The sequence below is a fragment of the Melampsora larici-populina genome (genome assembly GCF_000204055.1).
Source record: "Melampsora larici-populina 98AG31 unplaced genomic scaffold MELLAscaffold_16, whole genome shotgun sequence".
Taxonomy (NCBI): Eukaryota; Fungi; Basidiomycota; class Pucciniomycetes; order Pucciniales; family Melampsoraceae; genus Melampsora; species Melampsora laricis-populina.
The window spans coordinates 1,386,598-1,403,308 of record NW_006768780.1 but is presented as its reverse complement, the minus strand read 5'-3'; the positions used below and the strand labels follow the sequence as shown (position 1 = coordinate 1,403,308).

Genomic DNA, 16,711 nt, shown 5'->3' with positions numbered 1-16,711 from the left:
TGCTTTCACCACCTCACAAAGAGGGTGTTATTGAGTAAGTCGCTGTTGCACATTTTCAAGAGGACACTGTCCTCTGGGTGTGTTGGATTGAAAGTGGTTGAGATGCCGTGAAAAATCACAGAGTGTATCTCCTGTTTCAGGGCGAGCTTGGTGAAACCTTTGGGAGCCAACAGTGCACCTGTCCTTGTAGCTCTTGGGCCTGTTTTGGGGTTTCCAGGTAAATCACCATGTCATTGGTCGGATGTCAGTTGATGTTACGTACCCTGATTGTGGATGTAGTTTCCAGAAACACCCTCATGTTGTTCTTCTTTAGAACAGCGTTTAGACTCTTAATGAGTTCAGGGATTGTCTTGCCGGCACCCGAGATATTTTTTGGGTCCTGTTGGGCAAGGGTGAGTGTTGCTTCCGTTCTGGGGCAAGTGTTGTGTTTTGGTTGAGCAAGTGGGCCCTGTTGTGTTTTGGTTGAGAAAGTGGGCCCTGTTGACTCTGGTTGGGAGCCTGAGTGCCTTTTGCTGCATGTTTTGAGGCTGCCAGGTAATATGACCCGTTTGCCTGGCCCGGTGGTTGTGATTGTTGTGGTCGAGCGCATTGGTTTTGATCTGGGTTGATAGCAGAATTGCTCTTGAATTACACCAGCAATCACTAACATATTGGCCGCTGAGTCAACATCTACATTGACCAATTTTGCCTGTTTGGATTTGGGAATCGGGGCTGCGTGGGATATGTCAAGCAGCCTCTGGACCAGGACTCCTAAATTTTTGGCTGTGGTAACCGAGCTGCCTGGGAACAATCACCTGATCCTGATTGATTGGGGGGCTCCAGTGATGTCCTCAGCTTTGTCAAGGGGGCTTGGAGAGGGCGCCCATTGTTGGTGTTGCTTCCTGGAGCTTTCCAGCGTAGCTGGAGTGCTTGAAGCAGACCCAATGAGTGACTGAGAGGGGAGAATTACCCTATCAATGGTTGTTGGGGGTGTAGGATGTGTTTTTGGCGTTGACATCGTCTTTTGACCCGTCAGGTCTGACACAACTAATGCATACATTGTGTTGTTGTGAGTGAATGTGTTGGCCTTCACAGTCGAGCCGTCCTGGATATCAGGATCAGAGGTCCTTTGTCCATCAGAAAACATGACAGAGGGTGAAAAATAAGGGAAAAAGAGAGGAAACAATTCAAGTGAAAATTATTAGGATAATGCAGTGGAGGACTGCTTGCGCAGTCATGGAGTCACATGACCAAATTCAAAAATTTGGTTTGGGACAGAATCCTCCCTCAATGCTCAAGGAACCACAAAAGTCGTCTGAATCTGAAAGCAACTCCAATAAATGGGTCTTGCTCAAACTAGATTTCAGACGCACTGTACCTTATCAGCATACCAACCACTGACCAGATCTATTTGGTTGCCATTGGCATGGACCTGCATGAGCTGGTACCCCATGCTGAGGGGTCAAAAGTCCCTCTATGTGTATTCATGTCAGCAACCAAGAGTAAGTCTTGCAGTTGATTGAATCAAACTCACTAAAAGATGATATTGCATGTCAAACCATCACTTGCGCTCAAATAAAAAAAATATCAATCCCAAAAACCAATCAACCCGCTTCCAAATGCAAAAAGTGAATTTACAAATCACCAAGCTTTTGAAACTCAAATGAGTTGGCATTGCTTTGTTCAGAATTGAAGAGCTTGAAGGGCTCATAAAGCTTGGCTGCATTGTGCAAGCCTGCTGACAGATAATTCAGTGTATCACCAGTTCAACAAACAAATGCAAAAGTGACTGACTCAATAAAGGCAGTTGATAAAGTTGGACATTCGAGGTTCTGTGTTGCTTGTTGCAATCAGCGTCAATGGAGCGTGAATGGGAAGGGATGAGGACAGGTGGCATGATGTGGTGTATGGACAGGTCGCGTTCGCTGCAGGGCAGCACGTGGGGGACCTCGTCTGTGATTACGATCGTTTTTGAATACAAGCATAATGTGGGCAGTACGATGCTTTTACAATGATTTAAAGTCCGATGATCAATCTACCCTGCAATTTCGCAAGATTCCAAAGCTCAGCAAAAAATATCTCTATAACTTTTACATTTCTTTCGCGTTCTAACTTCTACATATAATCGCGCGTACGATATTTCACCTCTACAGTCTATCATAGCAATATATCACGAGCGGGGAAAAAAATCGCACAACATGCTATCCTGATGACGAGGTGTTCGAAGACTGGGAAATAACTCATCAGATTTCATTTCCTTCAATTGCCTTTGAAGATGTTGAGCGTCGGTTTCCTTCGACTGGATGTGATTTTGGATCTGCTCGTATTCTCCAGTCCTTGTTGATCATCCAAACGGGACACAATGAAAGATATCGAGTGTCGACCTGGATGTTGAGGATCATCTAACTCGTTTTCAGGCTGAACTAAACTATCTAATGAATCATCGAATTCTCCTCTAGTATCTTGATCTACAATGCCTTCAATCCAATTGGTTACTGCTATCTTTTCATTTTCCGAAAACCCATGTGCTAATCCAGTGATGGTGTTGAATTTTGCTCGACCAAAAGCTGCTTGTGAGATCCTTTGTAAGAAGTTGAACCCGGCTTTTGCAGCGTTGTATGTTAACACTTCGTCTGTAGTTCCATGAATCCAATAGGAGGCAGTTGATCAATAAAACCCAGGAACAGGTCAAAGAAGGAGTGGTAGCCTGAAGGGTAAATGAAGGCAGATAGCGCGACTCAAAAGAGAGAAAAAGTCAGAAACTATTTGAACTTTGTGTCCCAGACGAGGAAACGACATACCAGCATCAATGTTGCAGCGGGGGGCTCAGGCGATGTCAAGCTAGTAAGGAGGGTCATCACGGCACCTTTTCGATTTATGATTTTTCGAAAAGAACCCACATCAGTATTCATCAACGTACAGATAAAAAGCCGAAAGAGGGTGTGATGAAATGATAATGTCATACCTTCATCAAAGCCTGCGATGATAATCTTGTTCATTTGCATTTTCGATTCTCTGACTTGCTCAGCAATAATGGTAGAAATTTGAATACGGCTTCGTCTCAATCCATCCTCATCTTCAAGATAATTCAAGTCCCTCCAGTCGTTGATATTAAACCAACCAGGTCGCGCTCCTCCATTGGGTTGATCTGAATAGACAGTGATTGGAATGATTCGACCTTCAGGGAGTATGAACCTAAGATCAGTCAAGTTTCTAATGCTTAGAGGTTCGAGTGGTTGTTGAAGAGTCGATAAGAATGTTCCTTGCCATTTGTGTCCGTGAGATGAGTCGGGAGAGTCGAGACCATGAATGAATACAACCGTCCCATCTGATCAACTTGCTTGGTAGATGTCTGGAACAAGTGCTCCGGTAGAGGAGCTGGATTTTGAATACTTCTAGGGGTTGCGGGTGACAAAGTTGACAAACAGTTTTTCTGATGGAAGAATTGAGGTCCGAAGTTCACACCTGACACGAAAGAAGCGATGATGTTTACCAAAATTGATAATATGTCAAGGTATCGGCAATCCATCTTAAAAGTCTCCAAACGCTGGCTTTCAAGTTAATCAAGACTGAATTCATCTTGCTTTTGAAGATGGCCAAGTCGTTAAGATTTACAGCTACGCTTTGTTTTCGCGTTTCAGAATGCTCAGGACTAATCTTCTTCATGTCAAGAGTGTTCAGGAAGTGATTGAAATTTGTAAAGGTGTTCTGATGGGACTAGATAAGATGAGTAAGATGTTGAGATTAATTTTGATTTGGATCAGAAAAAATGTTGTGTCAATTTTTTGGGGGAAATGTGATCTGAAAAGTCGTACTCAGCTTCGGAATTTGACTTGATCGTGGTAGTGCTAGTGGTAGTGCTATTATAAATGTGATCTTTCAACAATTGTCGTAATGTATATGTATATGTTAGCTATTTGACAAATGGTGCTGATCAGGTTGATCTTTGGTACAAAAGCGCGACTCCACTTCCAAAGCGCGACTTGACTTCCAAAGCGCGACTTGACTTCCAAAGCGCGACTTCACTTCCAAAGCGCGACTTCACTTCCAAAGCGCGACTTCTCTCCCACCACCAACACTTCATAATCCTCATCACACTACACATCCAAGATCAAAATTTAAATAGTCTTACCTTTTAAAATTCATTCACCATGTCTAAAAATTCATTCACCATGTCTAAAAGAACAAGATCCGAAACACCCGAAGTTGAACCAAGTATATTATGGGAGTTATTAATCAGATTCGGAAACAAACTAGGGTCTTATGAACGAGCAGAAACAGCTTTTATCAATGAAAGACGTGAATTAGTATTTAGATTATTTCAAGATATTCAATCAGTCATCTATCAATATCCAGAAGAACATCAAATCTTTTCCGATGATCATCAAATGACTGCTATTGATTTCGCTTCCAAATTACTTCAGAACACAGTCAGAGTTCGTGATATGACACCTGGCCCATCAGGTAGTGATGCTTTAACACAATTACAAGACTCACAACAATCTATGCAACAAAATGACGAATCGGTAATTGAAACAGCCATGGACTACTTGAATCACAAAGTTTTTAGATTCTCAAATAGAAATCATCATTCACTTGATCTTTGCTTGATTTGTCATGAAGAATTCAAATCTGGTCAATCGGTTTCTCAATTTCCTTGTTATGATTCTGACAATCATGAGTTTCATACTACTTGTGTAGAGGTACGTCAAAAGTTCCATTGCTTTGATTTTTTTTTCATCTTTGGCTTAGTGAACTGACTCAAACTGCTTCTCGTCTGCTTTCGATCTGTCTTTGATTGTTTTAGGTTTGGTTGAGGACTTCATTTAGGTGCCCGATCTGTAGTACTTCTGTCGAGGAAATTTGTTCAAAGAGAAACCAAGTTTGGGTGGAAGATGCATAACTTCAAAGAACAGTTGATAACATGTACTTGCTACTATATAAAGTAGAATCTTGCTAGCCGGTCTCAGAAGATTCACTTCATTTACATAAAATTACTTATCAAACCTGATACGATTTGTTTTGAACGGACTCAATGTTGGATTTAAATTTCATATCATGATCTAGCCTCATTCTTCATATTTTAAAACACTTAAATTCTACTCCAAGCTTCAGATTATGGAACTCGCTTTGCTTAGAACACCACGAATTGGAGCAATTCTAAGAAGTAGGAGGCCAATCATCATTCAGCATAGTCATTCCTTAGTCTTTGATAGATAAAGTTCGACTATTCAGTTAAGACATTTTAGTTTTGGTGTCAACCCAAGATTTGTTTTCTATATCATCATCAATTATCAAATTATCAAAAAAACTCTTTATCTACATGGACTTGATTATATTTCATCTCATTATTTGCTCTGTTAGAATATTGTTGGAAGTTTAGAAAGGTCTGTTTGAAGTTGAATAGCCAGGTCTATTCATTTGAGTCTGGTAAAAATTCTCACTAAGATTTGCGTTGGGTTCTCGGGCGTTTTCCTTTCTAAAAAATTATGGAAACATTTCCATGTTGCTTTGTCGAATGTAGAATTTGTCCCCATACGCTAAGAAATCTTGTCCAAAAGTTTTTTGAATTATCAACCTTGGAACAATGATATATTTGTTTCCAATTGTTTCGCGAGATTTGCCATGAACCATCCTTCATATTCTAAGATATCTAAAGAACTTGGTGATCTTGGCTACCTTCTACAGATATTATAAATGAGTACCATAGTTATGAATCTGTAGACCAAACGTGTGTTAACAGATATCCCGAAAGAAAAAGCAAAGCATAGAGGAGAGAAGCTACGAGAGACAGGGAGAGATCAGACGGTCCAAGGCACATTGTGCTTTGCATCCAAATCAGAAAAAAATGCTCTATAAAACTATGATTCTACCATCATGTAAATCTAAACGATTAACAAGTAGATTTCCGTCTTCTTTTCAACTTGGTACTGTAATTTCATGAAAGTAACCAAAATAGCAGCCCTGCTAGTCAAGTTTCATCTCCAAATGTCATACATTGATCGGGGCAAGATCTGGAAGCATGTTCGAGGACAAGGCGATGGTAATGTTGCCCTGAGCTCATTTCTGCCGACTAGAGCGCAAAATTCCGAAAACAAAACCAAGACCTGCTCGGCAGGACGCGGCCGCGCAAGGCGAACTCTGTTACCATTACGCGCAAAAATCGAAGATTTCACCTCCATTGGCTGGATGAAAACTATGTCATGAAGATACTTGAAATCATCTTCATCACGACAGACGTGGCGAAAAGGAAAATGCTGGGCGGTTTGAGCCTCTAGAATGTCTATGTCGACGAAAAGACGTACGGATAGGGATTCATCCTCATTCATCCACGGTTCAACTTCAAATGTTCATCAGCGCCTCGCATGTATTCTACCAAGCAAGGCATGATATCTCCTGTGAGCGACGCCTTGCCAAACGCTGATGCCGCCGCGAAAGTGATCCCCCAAAATATCAGGCGTGACACTCCGTGCAGTTTATTGTTTCTTGACGATCTGTTGCTTCTTGCCAGGGCTGAGCCCTGCGTTCCTCCTGTGCTGCCGTGGGCTAGGCGCTTGCCTTTCTGCACCTCTATAAAGGCTGACTTTCGAGCGCTTCTTTCATTCGTTCCTTATCCGTTCATCTTCAATAACTTGTATACATAACTGTCCATAATCAATCTATCATCTTTTCCCAGTAATCTTTAGTTAACCCAAATCCTCTTCATCACCTTTGTAATATAATCCCCCCACCAGTTATCAGACCAACTTTGTTTTACCTTAATCACTTCCAACTCTCATACCGTATAATAGCTCCTAATACACTTTTAAAAACAAATCATCAAAATGCTTCTCAACGTCTCCTTCATCGCTGCCTGTCTCCTCTTAGTCAACGTATCTCAAGCGGCACCAGTTGGTGAGATTGCAACGCAGAATGGCCTTCAAACTTCCAACTTTCAATTTCAACGACGACAAACTCCTACTGCCTCCAACGGCCCAATTCAACTGACAGACGACGAAAAGAAAGCAATTGAAAAATCAAAGTTGGAGACCAAGGCCAAAATTGACGCCGCCATCGCTGCTGGTGCAACAATTGACCAGACTGAACTCTCGGCAGCTGCCAAGAAGGCCATCGCATCTAACACTGGCAGTGATAACAAGACAATCGGTAAGGCAATCAAGGCAGCTATTGAAAGTTTGGCAGATCAAAAGCTTGCTGAAGCAAAAGGCAAATCTTCGTGAGTAATTCATGCTTCGTTCAGTATGAGCTCTTCGAAATTCATTTCCTGACATGAACTTCAACAGAGGACCACAACGACGACAAGCTCCTGCCGGCTCACTTCAATTGACCGAAGAAGAGAAGATCGCAGTAGATAAATCAAAGGTAGAGACGAAGGCCAAGATTGACGCTGCCACCGCTGCTGGCGCAAGCGTGGATCCATCCGAAATCTCAGCAGCCGTCAAGAAGGCAATCGCCGATACCCCAAACGGCGATCGTAAGGCAACTGGAAAAGCTATCAAGACAGCTGTTGAGAGTTTGGCTGACCAGAAGCTTGCTGAAGCGAAAGGAAAACCTGCGTGAGTCACTTCTGTCTATGTTTCCCTCGGTCTTAGAAAACTATTCCCTGACATCAAACTACTTTAGATCCCGACAACGACGTTCTGATTTGAGCGAAGAAGCTAAAGCGGCTTTAGCACACGTCAAGAAAGAAGGTAAAGCAAGAATTGAAGCTGTGACTTCTGCGGGTGGAACTGTTGAGGACAGCGACATATTGGCAGTCATTAAGAAGGCTGATTCTGAGAACCCCAACAAGGATATCAACACTGCGAATGCTATCAAGGCAGGGTTTATCAGTCTTACAGATCAAAAGCTTGCTGAAGCCAAATCTAAGTCTTCACCTCAATGATGTAATCTCTTTTGATCGTAATTTTTATCTTGTTTGGCGAAAAGTGTCATGCTGTGGATTTGTTTGCATTTTTATGACTGCTGCACGTTGATCCACGAACCCATTGTACATATATAATCCCGATATTTCAAACCTTTTTGCCAGGAGTTTGAAATATGAGAAAATGATCTCGCTCCAATGTCAGCATCTTGTTCACCCTCCTCCTCCTCTTCGTAGCTTGGATGTTTATGTCCTGGGTCGCTTGTTATGAAGGTTCACACCTTCAACTCGGCTCAACTCATACGTAAGTCCACTTCCGCGGCTAAGAAAGATTTTGGACAGCTTTAGAGGACCGCAAAGTGATGAAAATCTCGTTCAAAAAGCACATGTCAGACATTGGACGACCAAAATGTAAATCCCAATGACAGGCCGCCCAGGTCGTACTAAAATCGTGTCCAGCTGTTTGCTTTATGAGAACCTAAGTAGACGAAGCTCTAGCGATGCCCTTCACCAACTCATGCTAGATCGTTTTTCTTCTGCTGTAAGTTCCACAGTACATGACCAAATGGATTTTCATTTATCTTTCTGATTATTTCTCTATGTTCTAGTTAATACAACACTCTGTGCCATTTCTTACGAATTCCCTCTACATACTTTGAATCCGAGGGGATGGCACGCTTCTCGAATCAATTCCTTAATGAAAATGATGACTGGTCAAAGCTCGCCTAAAGCTTTTTGATATTAAAGTCTGCATGCTTATTGAATTGAGAATGTGTTTTACATGAATCTGATCTTTCGACTTTTATCGGGTTAAGATCCCAATGAAGATTTACAAACAAGTTTGGTGAATCCTTCAATACCACACATATAAGTTGATCATCATACGAGTTTCCTTTCAGATTCGCTTGGTTTTCGATCAGCCACTTGACCAAGTTGATCCAATGATGGCGCTCCAACGACCATTTCGCTTTGAGAAGTTCTACCTCCTCTGATCCAACTAGTTGCCGATCCAAGAAGTCCAAGTGGTGGTAATTGTTGAGGTGTAGGTGGAGTAACAGGAGATGATGGTGAGGAAAGAGATTGTTCTTTGCTTTCATTCAATCGTTTGATCTCTTCGATTGAAGGAGCAGGAATATCTGAAAAATCATCTTGTTTGACTGCAGAAATCGAGTATGCATAAACTGAAAATGTAAATGAAAGGATTCCTGCTCCTGTGAGTAAGTTTTTGGCTCGGAATGGTGCTCTTGCTCTTTGTAAACCTAAAGAACAACCAACCAGTTTTGTCAAATTAGAGTGGTACATGGGAATTTCTTGGGATTCAAATTTTCATACAGTTCTTACCTTGGCTCATTCGACCTGATGCCCAGTAGGTATCCCGTTTTTCTCTGTGGTTCAAAGTACTGCCCATCTTGTTCGATGTTGTGGTGTTTCTTGGGTGGAGCTGGTCGTTTGTATCATGCAACCAGGAAGAAGTCGCGAAGGGTTTCTTTGAAATTTACAAAACCGTCAAGACCTCCCTTAAGCCATGCTACAAGTGGTGAAGGGGTGGGAACAAGGCACGGTACGGTACCGATGGCAGCTACTAGTTACAACTTACAAGCGAAGTTTGTCCTGGGACCTTGAACAACCCAAACTCTAGCTTCTCCAATCCCCTTTCTCCACCTCATCAACTTCCATCCACATTCACATCCATCCATCATCACACCAACTAACACTCACAAAAACATCACTTCAAACATCATCATGACTACTGTAGCATTCCCTTCTCGAAAACCACAAACACCCAAGGAAGCTGTCTTTCGTCAAGATTTGGTAAGTTCCATTAACCCATCCTTTTCTTTCCTTTTTCGGTTCAAACTTTTGAAAAACTCACTCAACCTCTAACTCTTTCGCTCTTCAACTCAATAGAACGTTCGCTTGGGATGTCCTGATTGTAGAACTTATAAGCTGGTTGAAGAGTTTTCATCCGGTGATCTCGTCTGCGGTACTTGCGGTCTTGTCATCGGTGATGTGAGTGCTTTCTGATCTTTCAGAGATTTCGAACTCGATTTGTTTAATCGGATCGTCTCCCACACTCAACCAATAGCGTATTGTTGATACTCGCTCTGAGTGTAAGTTCTTCATTGGTCATGACTCCCAATTACTTTATTGATCATTCCTACATTCTCATTTCAAATTGTTTCTAGGGAGAACGTTTGCTGGTGATGAAGGAGACGACCCTTCCCGTGTCGGAGGTCCAAGTAACCCACTCTTGAATGGTGTGGAAACTTTCGAGACCATCATTTCTTTCAAGGATGGTAATACTGGGGTCGCCCGTGATTTGAACCGAGCCGCTACTCGTGCTGCTACGAAAAGTGGAGAGAAGAGTGTGGCCGCTGCCTTTTTGTCTATCCAAGACATGTGTGATACCATCAGTCTGCCACGTACGGTCACTGATATTGCTAAGCAACTCTTCAGAAGGGCAGATGAAGGTAAAGATCTCTTTCTATTGCTTCTCTTGGATTACGAGCGATCCGAAGATGCTCAAACCATCTTATCTCTCCTTACCACTAATCTCCTAACCGTCACCACCACCTCACAATAGAGAAATTGTTGAGGGGTAAACAAATCGACGCGGTTATTGCTGCTTGCATCTTTATCGCTTGTCGACAATCTAAAGTAGGACGATCCTTCAAGGAGGTAGTCGCACTCACCCGAGTACCCAAGAAACAGATCGGCCAATGCTTCAAGGCTCTCTCTGCTGCCTTCGAGACTTCAGCTGTTGGTGGGGGTGGAGCCCTGAACACCGATACTGGCGAGTCTAGCGGGGCTGGAGCTGAAGACCTCATGGCTCGATTCTGTAGTCATCTTGGGTTACCATACTATGTTCAGAGTGGAGCAAAGCGGATTGCAATCACTCAACGTGAAATTGGAATCCTTGCTGGTCGTAGTCCGATCAGTGTAGCAGGTGCTTGTATTTATTTTGCAAGTCATTTGTTTGGATGTGGAAAAAGTGCGAAGGATATTGCAAAGATTGCAGGTGTTAGTGAGGTGACGATCAAGATTGCTTACAAGTCAGTTTTTCTTCTTCATTCTTGTATTTGTCTGTTGTTGATGATTCACTTGAACTAATTCTGTGATTGCATTCAAAGGCTACTTCATCCTCAACGGGAGGAGTTGGCAGAACCAGAAAAGTTGGCAAATGGAACCTGTTCATTAGATCGTTTGCCTGCTCCTTAAAGGTTTTTTAAATCCCATCTTGGACGTTTTCTCTTTGTTTTTGTTAATCATCTATACATGAGTGTTGAGTGAAATATGTGTTTCTTGAACTTTTAATAAATGGTTTATACCTGTACGAGTTTTGTACGACGTTACACTTTTAATGAAGTGGACGTTTGTCTCTTTTTTGAATGATGAAAGTTGATGATATTTGAAGTTTTTATTTGTTCTTACATACATATGTATATCCTTTGTTTTGAAACGTAAAGTGTTTTTGTTGGTTTGATTTGTAAGGTTGAGAGTCTTATGATCATGTACTAGATCTGGCTGGCTTGCCAAATGGAGAAATTGTAAAGAAGACAATCTTCATTTACTTTCAATTTGCTCAACAAACAAGTTTATGACAACAATATCCTCAACCAAGAGGAGATCACATTTTTTCTCCACACACTGATTTGTTTTTCCAATTGCATGATTGGATACACATGTGTCACATTGGGAGACCGGGTTTTCAATTTGTACAAATGGCTTTTCTTTTTCCTTTGATGCTTTTCTCTGTCTTGTGGTCTCATTGTCTTGTATAGAGATGCAAGGCCATGATTGGTAGAAAGAGCAAGCTGAGGCATAAAAAATAGGATCCTTCCTCTGAGTCTAACAACCACAACACAGAATAAAGGTTAACCAACAGGATCATCACCCGGTGACATGCACAGTGCTGAAGATTCTTCCTCTCATCTCGCATGAAGATTCTGTCACGTCCAAGCATAAAAAAGGAGAAGTTTAAGATACCTTCATCTAATTTTGTAAATTTTGGTATCTTCAAAATGTGCAAAAAATCTTTACTGGATGACTAGCAGAATATGGCTGAATATTATTGAGACTTCTATTTTGTTTGATGCTCATGAGAGAAAAATGGTTAACTTTATACAAGTTAGTAAGTGTTCAGGAGAGAATACCACAGTTTAGTGGCTGGAAGAGAACAAGTGAAGATATGGTTGGCAATGTGTGAATAATGACCCTAGAAGTTTAGGGGTCTCTCGTATAGCTTCACAGGTTTTGAGGGATTATGGATTGAATTTTGGAAAAAATCAGAACTCAAGCATGTCAGGTGATTGATGAAGGCTTTTTCCAATACTTTGGATTGGTAAGGGAAGAGGATGGATATGTTGTCCAACTGCTCATGTATAAATATTCAATATTCATAAGGATCAGATTATATGAGATTGCTTAAATGTACAAGGTAGTCAAACTGATAAGGAGCCATAAGTCAATGGGCATTTGTTTGATGACCTTCAAAATTTTGACCTTCAAAATTTTTGATTGATTTGAGAACTTACTGTAGTATATATTTGAAAGATATGGGCATATAATGTTCCTCTTGTGCGCAAAAAGGAAATTTCTCACCACTGATCGAAGCGAAGAATGATATTGGAGAACTGGGAATCTTGCTGGAGCGCTCATCATAATTGAACATTAAACCAACAAAGTAAAGTCTTTGAATGATAGGAATCAGATGAGCTTGAACAGGAAATTGATTTCAGGTAGAACGTAAAGCAATCGAGATCATAAAATTCCACACGTTTTTTGAGACAAAGATTCGCAGTTCCAGCCAGACAGAATTGTGTTTTAATACTTTGAAATTAATAATGTGATGTTGAACAGTTTGCATGTTTCTTCCAATTCCTCTACGTCTGGCCAATCAGCAAGTTTCTCGTCATAATTTGAGTATTGAATATCCAAAACCAAAAGCTTAGGCCAAGTACGTCGAGATAGGAGATGTTTCAAGAAGTTCCATTGATCATTATACATATGACCCCAATGTTCAATGACTTCTATACTTTTACAGTTTTCAAAGCTTGCAAGTAGATCGGAGCTTCTCCGATCATTAAGTACACGGAGGGTTTTGAGAGCCGGAAGATCAAAGCGTATCTCCATATCTGGGCTTTTTGCGAGGTGGTGAAGTTCAATGTGAAGTTTAGAAAGAAAGCGGGCTCTACCGTTGAGGAATTTGTTGGCCATGTCAATTGTGATTTCCTCACAGCATTCGAGTCCAAGAACTGAGAATTGTTCAAGCCAAGAATTTGCGGTCCACGTTTGATCCTGGCAATTGATGTCCTCAAGATAAAGTATGTGAAGCTTCTAAAGCTGGGCTAGGTTCCAACCCAAGGATTCTTCGACAGATTCTTTTGGGAGAAATTTCAAACTGTGGAGTTCCAATGAAGCAAGAGATGGCAATTCTTTGATGACATCAATTACAAAGTCGCCTGAAAGAGGTCTCAAACTGTGGTCACGTAAATTTAAATATTGAAGTCGTGACAGAAGCTGAAATGAGCTCCGCAAGCGAACTGCAAGATCAGGTCCAGGAATCCACTCAAAGTCCTTTCGATCCGAAGGGAGGATCACTTCTACCGCCTCTAGAGAAGGGCAGAGTTTGAATATCTTCACGATGTTCAACACTCCAATTGCGTATCCGAAGCCGTGACCATCAATCGATGAGGTATTATCAGAAAGACTCCTTTCGAATTCCGAAAACAGATGACTATCCTGATGGCCATCTGAGTTTCTCAACAAAAATCGGGCCGACTTTACGAAGTTTGCATATTTCAAGAGTAGATCACCCGTCCAAAGTGGCATGGGAGCAGGTACCGAGCTGGGGAATGTGATGTGCTGATAGATTTGACAAACTTGAATCAGCTTACTTCTTTGGATCTTGATCAAAGCTGGATTTCTTGCAAAAAACGGTCCTACCTGCCATAACTTAGGAAGACAAAGCCGGTGAAACTTTCGGTTGACCACAGCAAGGTTTTGAAAGCTATTAAGAACTGGAGGACCATCGTGACCCAGGTATACTTCAAATTCCATACCTTTCTTTGGGTAGTGGCGGACCCGCTCTGATTTCCTTTCCTCGATAGAGTGAAACTCTTCAGAAGACTGGTGGTAAACCATGCTCACGATGTTGTCCAATATTTCTTCCGGAAAATTGGCACGATTGATGATGCAAGAATTGGATTGGAATCGGCCTGCCAAGAATTGAAAGGCATCTCCAGCAGACCCCTCGATGTTGAAGCCCTGTTGGAGTTCTTCGTCGATTGACCAGAATATCAAGTTGAAGACTGCTTGGTTTAGTTTTGGATCGTGCTTGTGTAACTCGTGTAGCAAGTAGTCGGATGACCCAGTGAGATTTCTTATCATAACCTTCAGGTGGTTTTCCCATGTACTGAAGTTTTCGCCAGTGTTTTTTAACTGGGGGATACACTTTGCAACTTTATGAAGTCTGTATATGAACTCCGGGCTACAATAAGCTTCCTTTGCAATGCTAGACTTCTGTGATCTGAGATTATGATCGGCGTCCATTTCACTGTTTGTTTGTGAATAACTGTGGGACGAAGATGGATTCCGAAGACGATAATGAAATCAAACAAAGGTTATAAGGCTGAGGAATGATACTAGTTAGTAACTGATAAGACATAAAGTCTTAATGACCGATGAGAGCAAGGTAGAAGCAAACCTGCTCGAAGAGAAGAGTAGAAATTGGTGGAGAAGAAGGAATACAAGTAGTGGATATCCTTGTTCTATTAGGGGATACAAAGTAGAAAGCCGGGCACGTGCCCGGGCATGTGCCCACAATCACGTGGTGGGCGCGGGTTTTGAATTTTGGGCAGGCCCAGGCGCGGATTTTGACTGTTCCAAAGGCACGCCTATAGTGGGGGCGCAGAGGCGTGCCTCTGAGGTGTCAAAATCCCCCCAAAAATCAAAAAAAGGCAAAAAAACCCGCTCAACAACATCAGAAAGGACTTTTTTGTATTTCATAACAGTTCTGCTGTACACCTCATGAACATTCATTGAAGTAAACCATCGAAAAGATTCTCCTCATCCCAGTCTTCATTGTCAGATCCCTCATCTAAAACAATAGTAACAGCTTGTTCTGCTTCAACTCTAATATTGAATAATGTTAAATCAAAGAGAGTGTCTATAAAACCACTCTCAGTAATATCCTCTTGTTCTTCTCCCTGATCCACCTCATCTTCACCATGAATTCCATTTTCAAACTCTTGAACTTGATCAAGATCTTCAAATTGAGGATCTAGATCTTGTGAATCATCAGCAGCAGCAGTTTGATCGTTATTTTTGATCGATTTGGCCACACGATTCGATTGCTCGGATTCGAGATCCATCTCGATTTGAGACATCATCTTTAATGTTGAGACATCCATTCGAGCGCGCGACTTAGTCTTTTGAGAACCCATCCGCGAAAAGAGGCTTTCAACACCCGCAGCGTGGGGTACAATTTCTAAGAGCTTGATGGTGAACGACTTGAGCTCTTGAGTCTGTGGATTAGCTGGTACCTTCAACCAGTAATTCATGGCAGATGAACCTAAACAATAATCAAGATTAGTTACATTATCACATCCGATATGATAATGAGAAATCACAACTTGCCATCTGGAGGTATACGAAATGGACCCTCGGAGTTGTAGTATTGTAAGACTTGTGTGATCAGGTTTTTACATTCAATCTGTTTGAACTTCCAAACTTTTGCGATTTTGACAATAGCTCGCGTGAAGTAATTGATATCGTATTTTTGAGACGCAGCGATTTGACGAAACTGAGGTGTCAGGAAAAATCCAAGGATGTAGGCCGGTTTGTCAAAGACTTTGCATCACTTGTTGATTATTTGAATACTGTGAGACTTGAAAGTTGAATATTGAGATTCAACTTTCATATCTTTGAGCTTCATGTACAACACAATCACCTCGCTCCAAACTTCACCAACGGTAGTATTCGCGCGTTCTAATTTTGCAATCGTATCAACAACTGGCTGGAGTACTCGGACTAAGACATCATTCGAAGCAAAGTGAAGACGATTGAAAACAATGTCCCTGATACTCTTCTTGATTGAAGGCGCATCGGTTGATCGATCGATCGAAGTCTCGACACATTTTCGAAAACCGAGTTCGTGTGATTGAACAGACAGACAGACCTTGGCAAAAGAGAACCATCGAGTCTCGGAGAACGTTTTGATTCCGTGTCCGACTTTCTCAGTAACTCGCCAACTCTCTAACCATTGAATCCAATAATGAGCTTTGGTAAAAAAATTGACTAGTTCTTTGTTGTTGGAGACAACCTCTCTCATGCTTGGATGCGACAGAATGTCTTTAGTAACTAAGTTGATGACATGAAGACAGCAAGGTAAGGTGATGATCGCTGGATGTTCCTCAGTAATGATTTTCTATCATTTGACAAAGGAGATAAATGTTCGAATCAGATTACAAGACAGTGAGAAGAAAAAAGAAGCCTTGACAAGTTGACTTACACAAAACTTTATCATAACTGCTGGAGAATCAGTGACAACAGCACTGATCTGATCCCATCGAAGACCCTGAGCCTTGAGAGTGTCATTTAAAGCGGAAAAGGTGTTTTCAGAGGTATGTCGCTTTTGATTCAATTCGAGAACATCAATGAATTGCTTGACTTCAGTGCCTCGTAAGACTAAAACTGCGTATATGCTGTTTTTTGATACGTCAGTCCAGCCATCTAAAGTGATAGTCAAGTTCGACTGTTTCGCTAACTTCTCCTTGATTGCTATCTCGTGTTTAGCATGTAACATTGGAAGTACATTTTCAATCATCCGATAACGAGTAGGAGGCTTGAATACACATACAGCTAGCA

General features: G+C 41.6%; 5 protein-coding genes across 5 annotated transcripts; 3 read left to right on the top strand and 2 right to left on the bottom strand.

Moving 5' to 3' along the window:
- Positions 1-2,238: 2,238 nt before the first annotated feature.
- Positions 2,239-3,508, bottom strand: MELLADRAFT_86058 (uncharacterized protein; the record flags this gene model as incomplete). Its single annotated transcript, XM_007409495.1, has 4 exons — positions 2,239-2,612; positions 2,781-2,804; positions 2,945-3,307; positions 3,406-3,508. The coding sequence occupies 4 exons, from the start codon at positions 3,506-3,508 to the stop codon at positions 2,239-2,241; spliced, it is 864 nt and encodes a 287-aa protein (XP_007409557.1).
- Positions 3,509-4,130: 622 nt separating this feature from the next.
- MELLADRAFT_86057 (uncharacterized protein) lies at positions 4,131-4,882 on the top strand (the record flags this gene model as incomplete). The annotated part of the gene is made up of 2 exons (XM_007409533.1): positions 4,131-4,682; positions 4,787-4,882. The coding sequence occupies 2 exons, from the start codon at positions 4,131-4,133 to the stop codon at positions 4,880-4,882; spliced, it is 648 nt and encodes a 215-aa protein (XP_007409595.1).
- A 1,921-nt stretch (positions 4,883-6,803) lies between these two features.
- MELLADRAFT_86056 (uncharacterized protein) lies at positions 6,804-7,864 on the top strand (the record flags this gene model as incomplete). The annotated part of the gene is made up of 3 exons (XM_007409534.1): positions 6,804-7,195; positions 7,263-7,535; positions 7,603-7,864. The coding sequence occupies 3 exons, from the start codon at positions 6,804-6,806 to the stop codon at positions 7,862-7,864; spliced, it is 927 nt and encodes a 308-aa protein (XP_007409596.1).
- An 893-nt stretch (positions 7,865-8,757) lies between these two features.
- On the top strand, positions 8,758-11,357 carry MELLADRAFT_43314 (uncharacterized protein; the record flags this gene model as incomplete). Its single annotated transcript, XM_007409535.1, has 7 exons — positions 8,758-8,910; positions 9,007-9,655; positions 9,752-9,853; positions 9,930-9,954; positions 10,030-10,314; positions 10,428-10,896; positions 10,975-11,357. 6 exons carry the CDS (start codon positions 9,587-9,589, stop codon positions 11,060-11,062), a joined length of 1,038 nt encoding a protein of 345 aa, XP_007409597.1.
- Positions 11,358-12,667: 1,310 nt separating this feature from the next.
- On the bottom strand, positions 12,668-13,903 carry MELLADRAFT_106167 (uncharacterized protein; the record flags this gene model as incomplete). Its single annotated transcript, XM_007409494.1, has 2 exons — positions 12,668-13,141; positions 13,388-13,903. The coding sequence occupies 2 exons, from the start codon at positions 13,901-13,903 to the stop codon at positions 12,668-12,670; spliced, it is 990 nt and encodes a 329-aa protein (XP_007409556.1).
- Between the last annotated feature and the right edge of the window lie 2,808 nt (positions 13,904-16,711).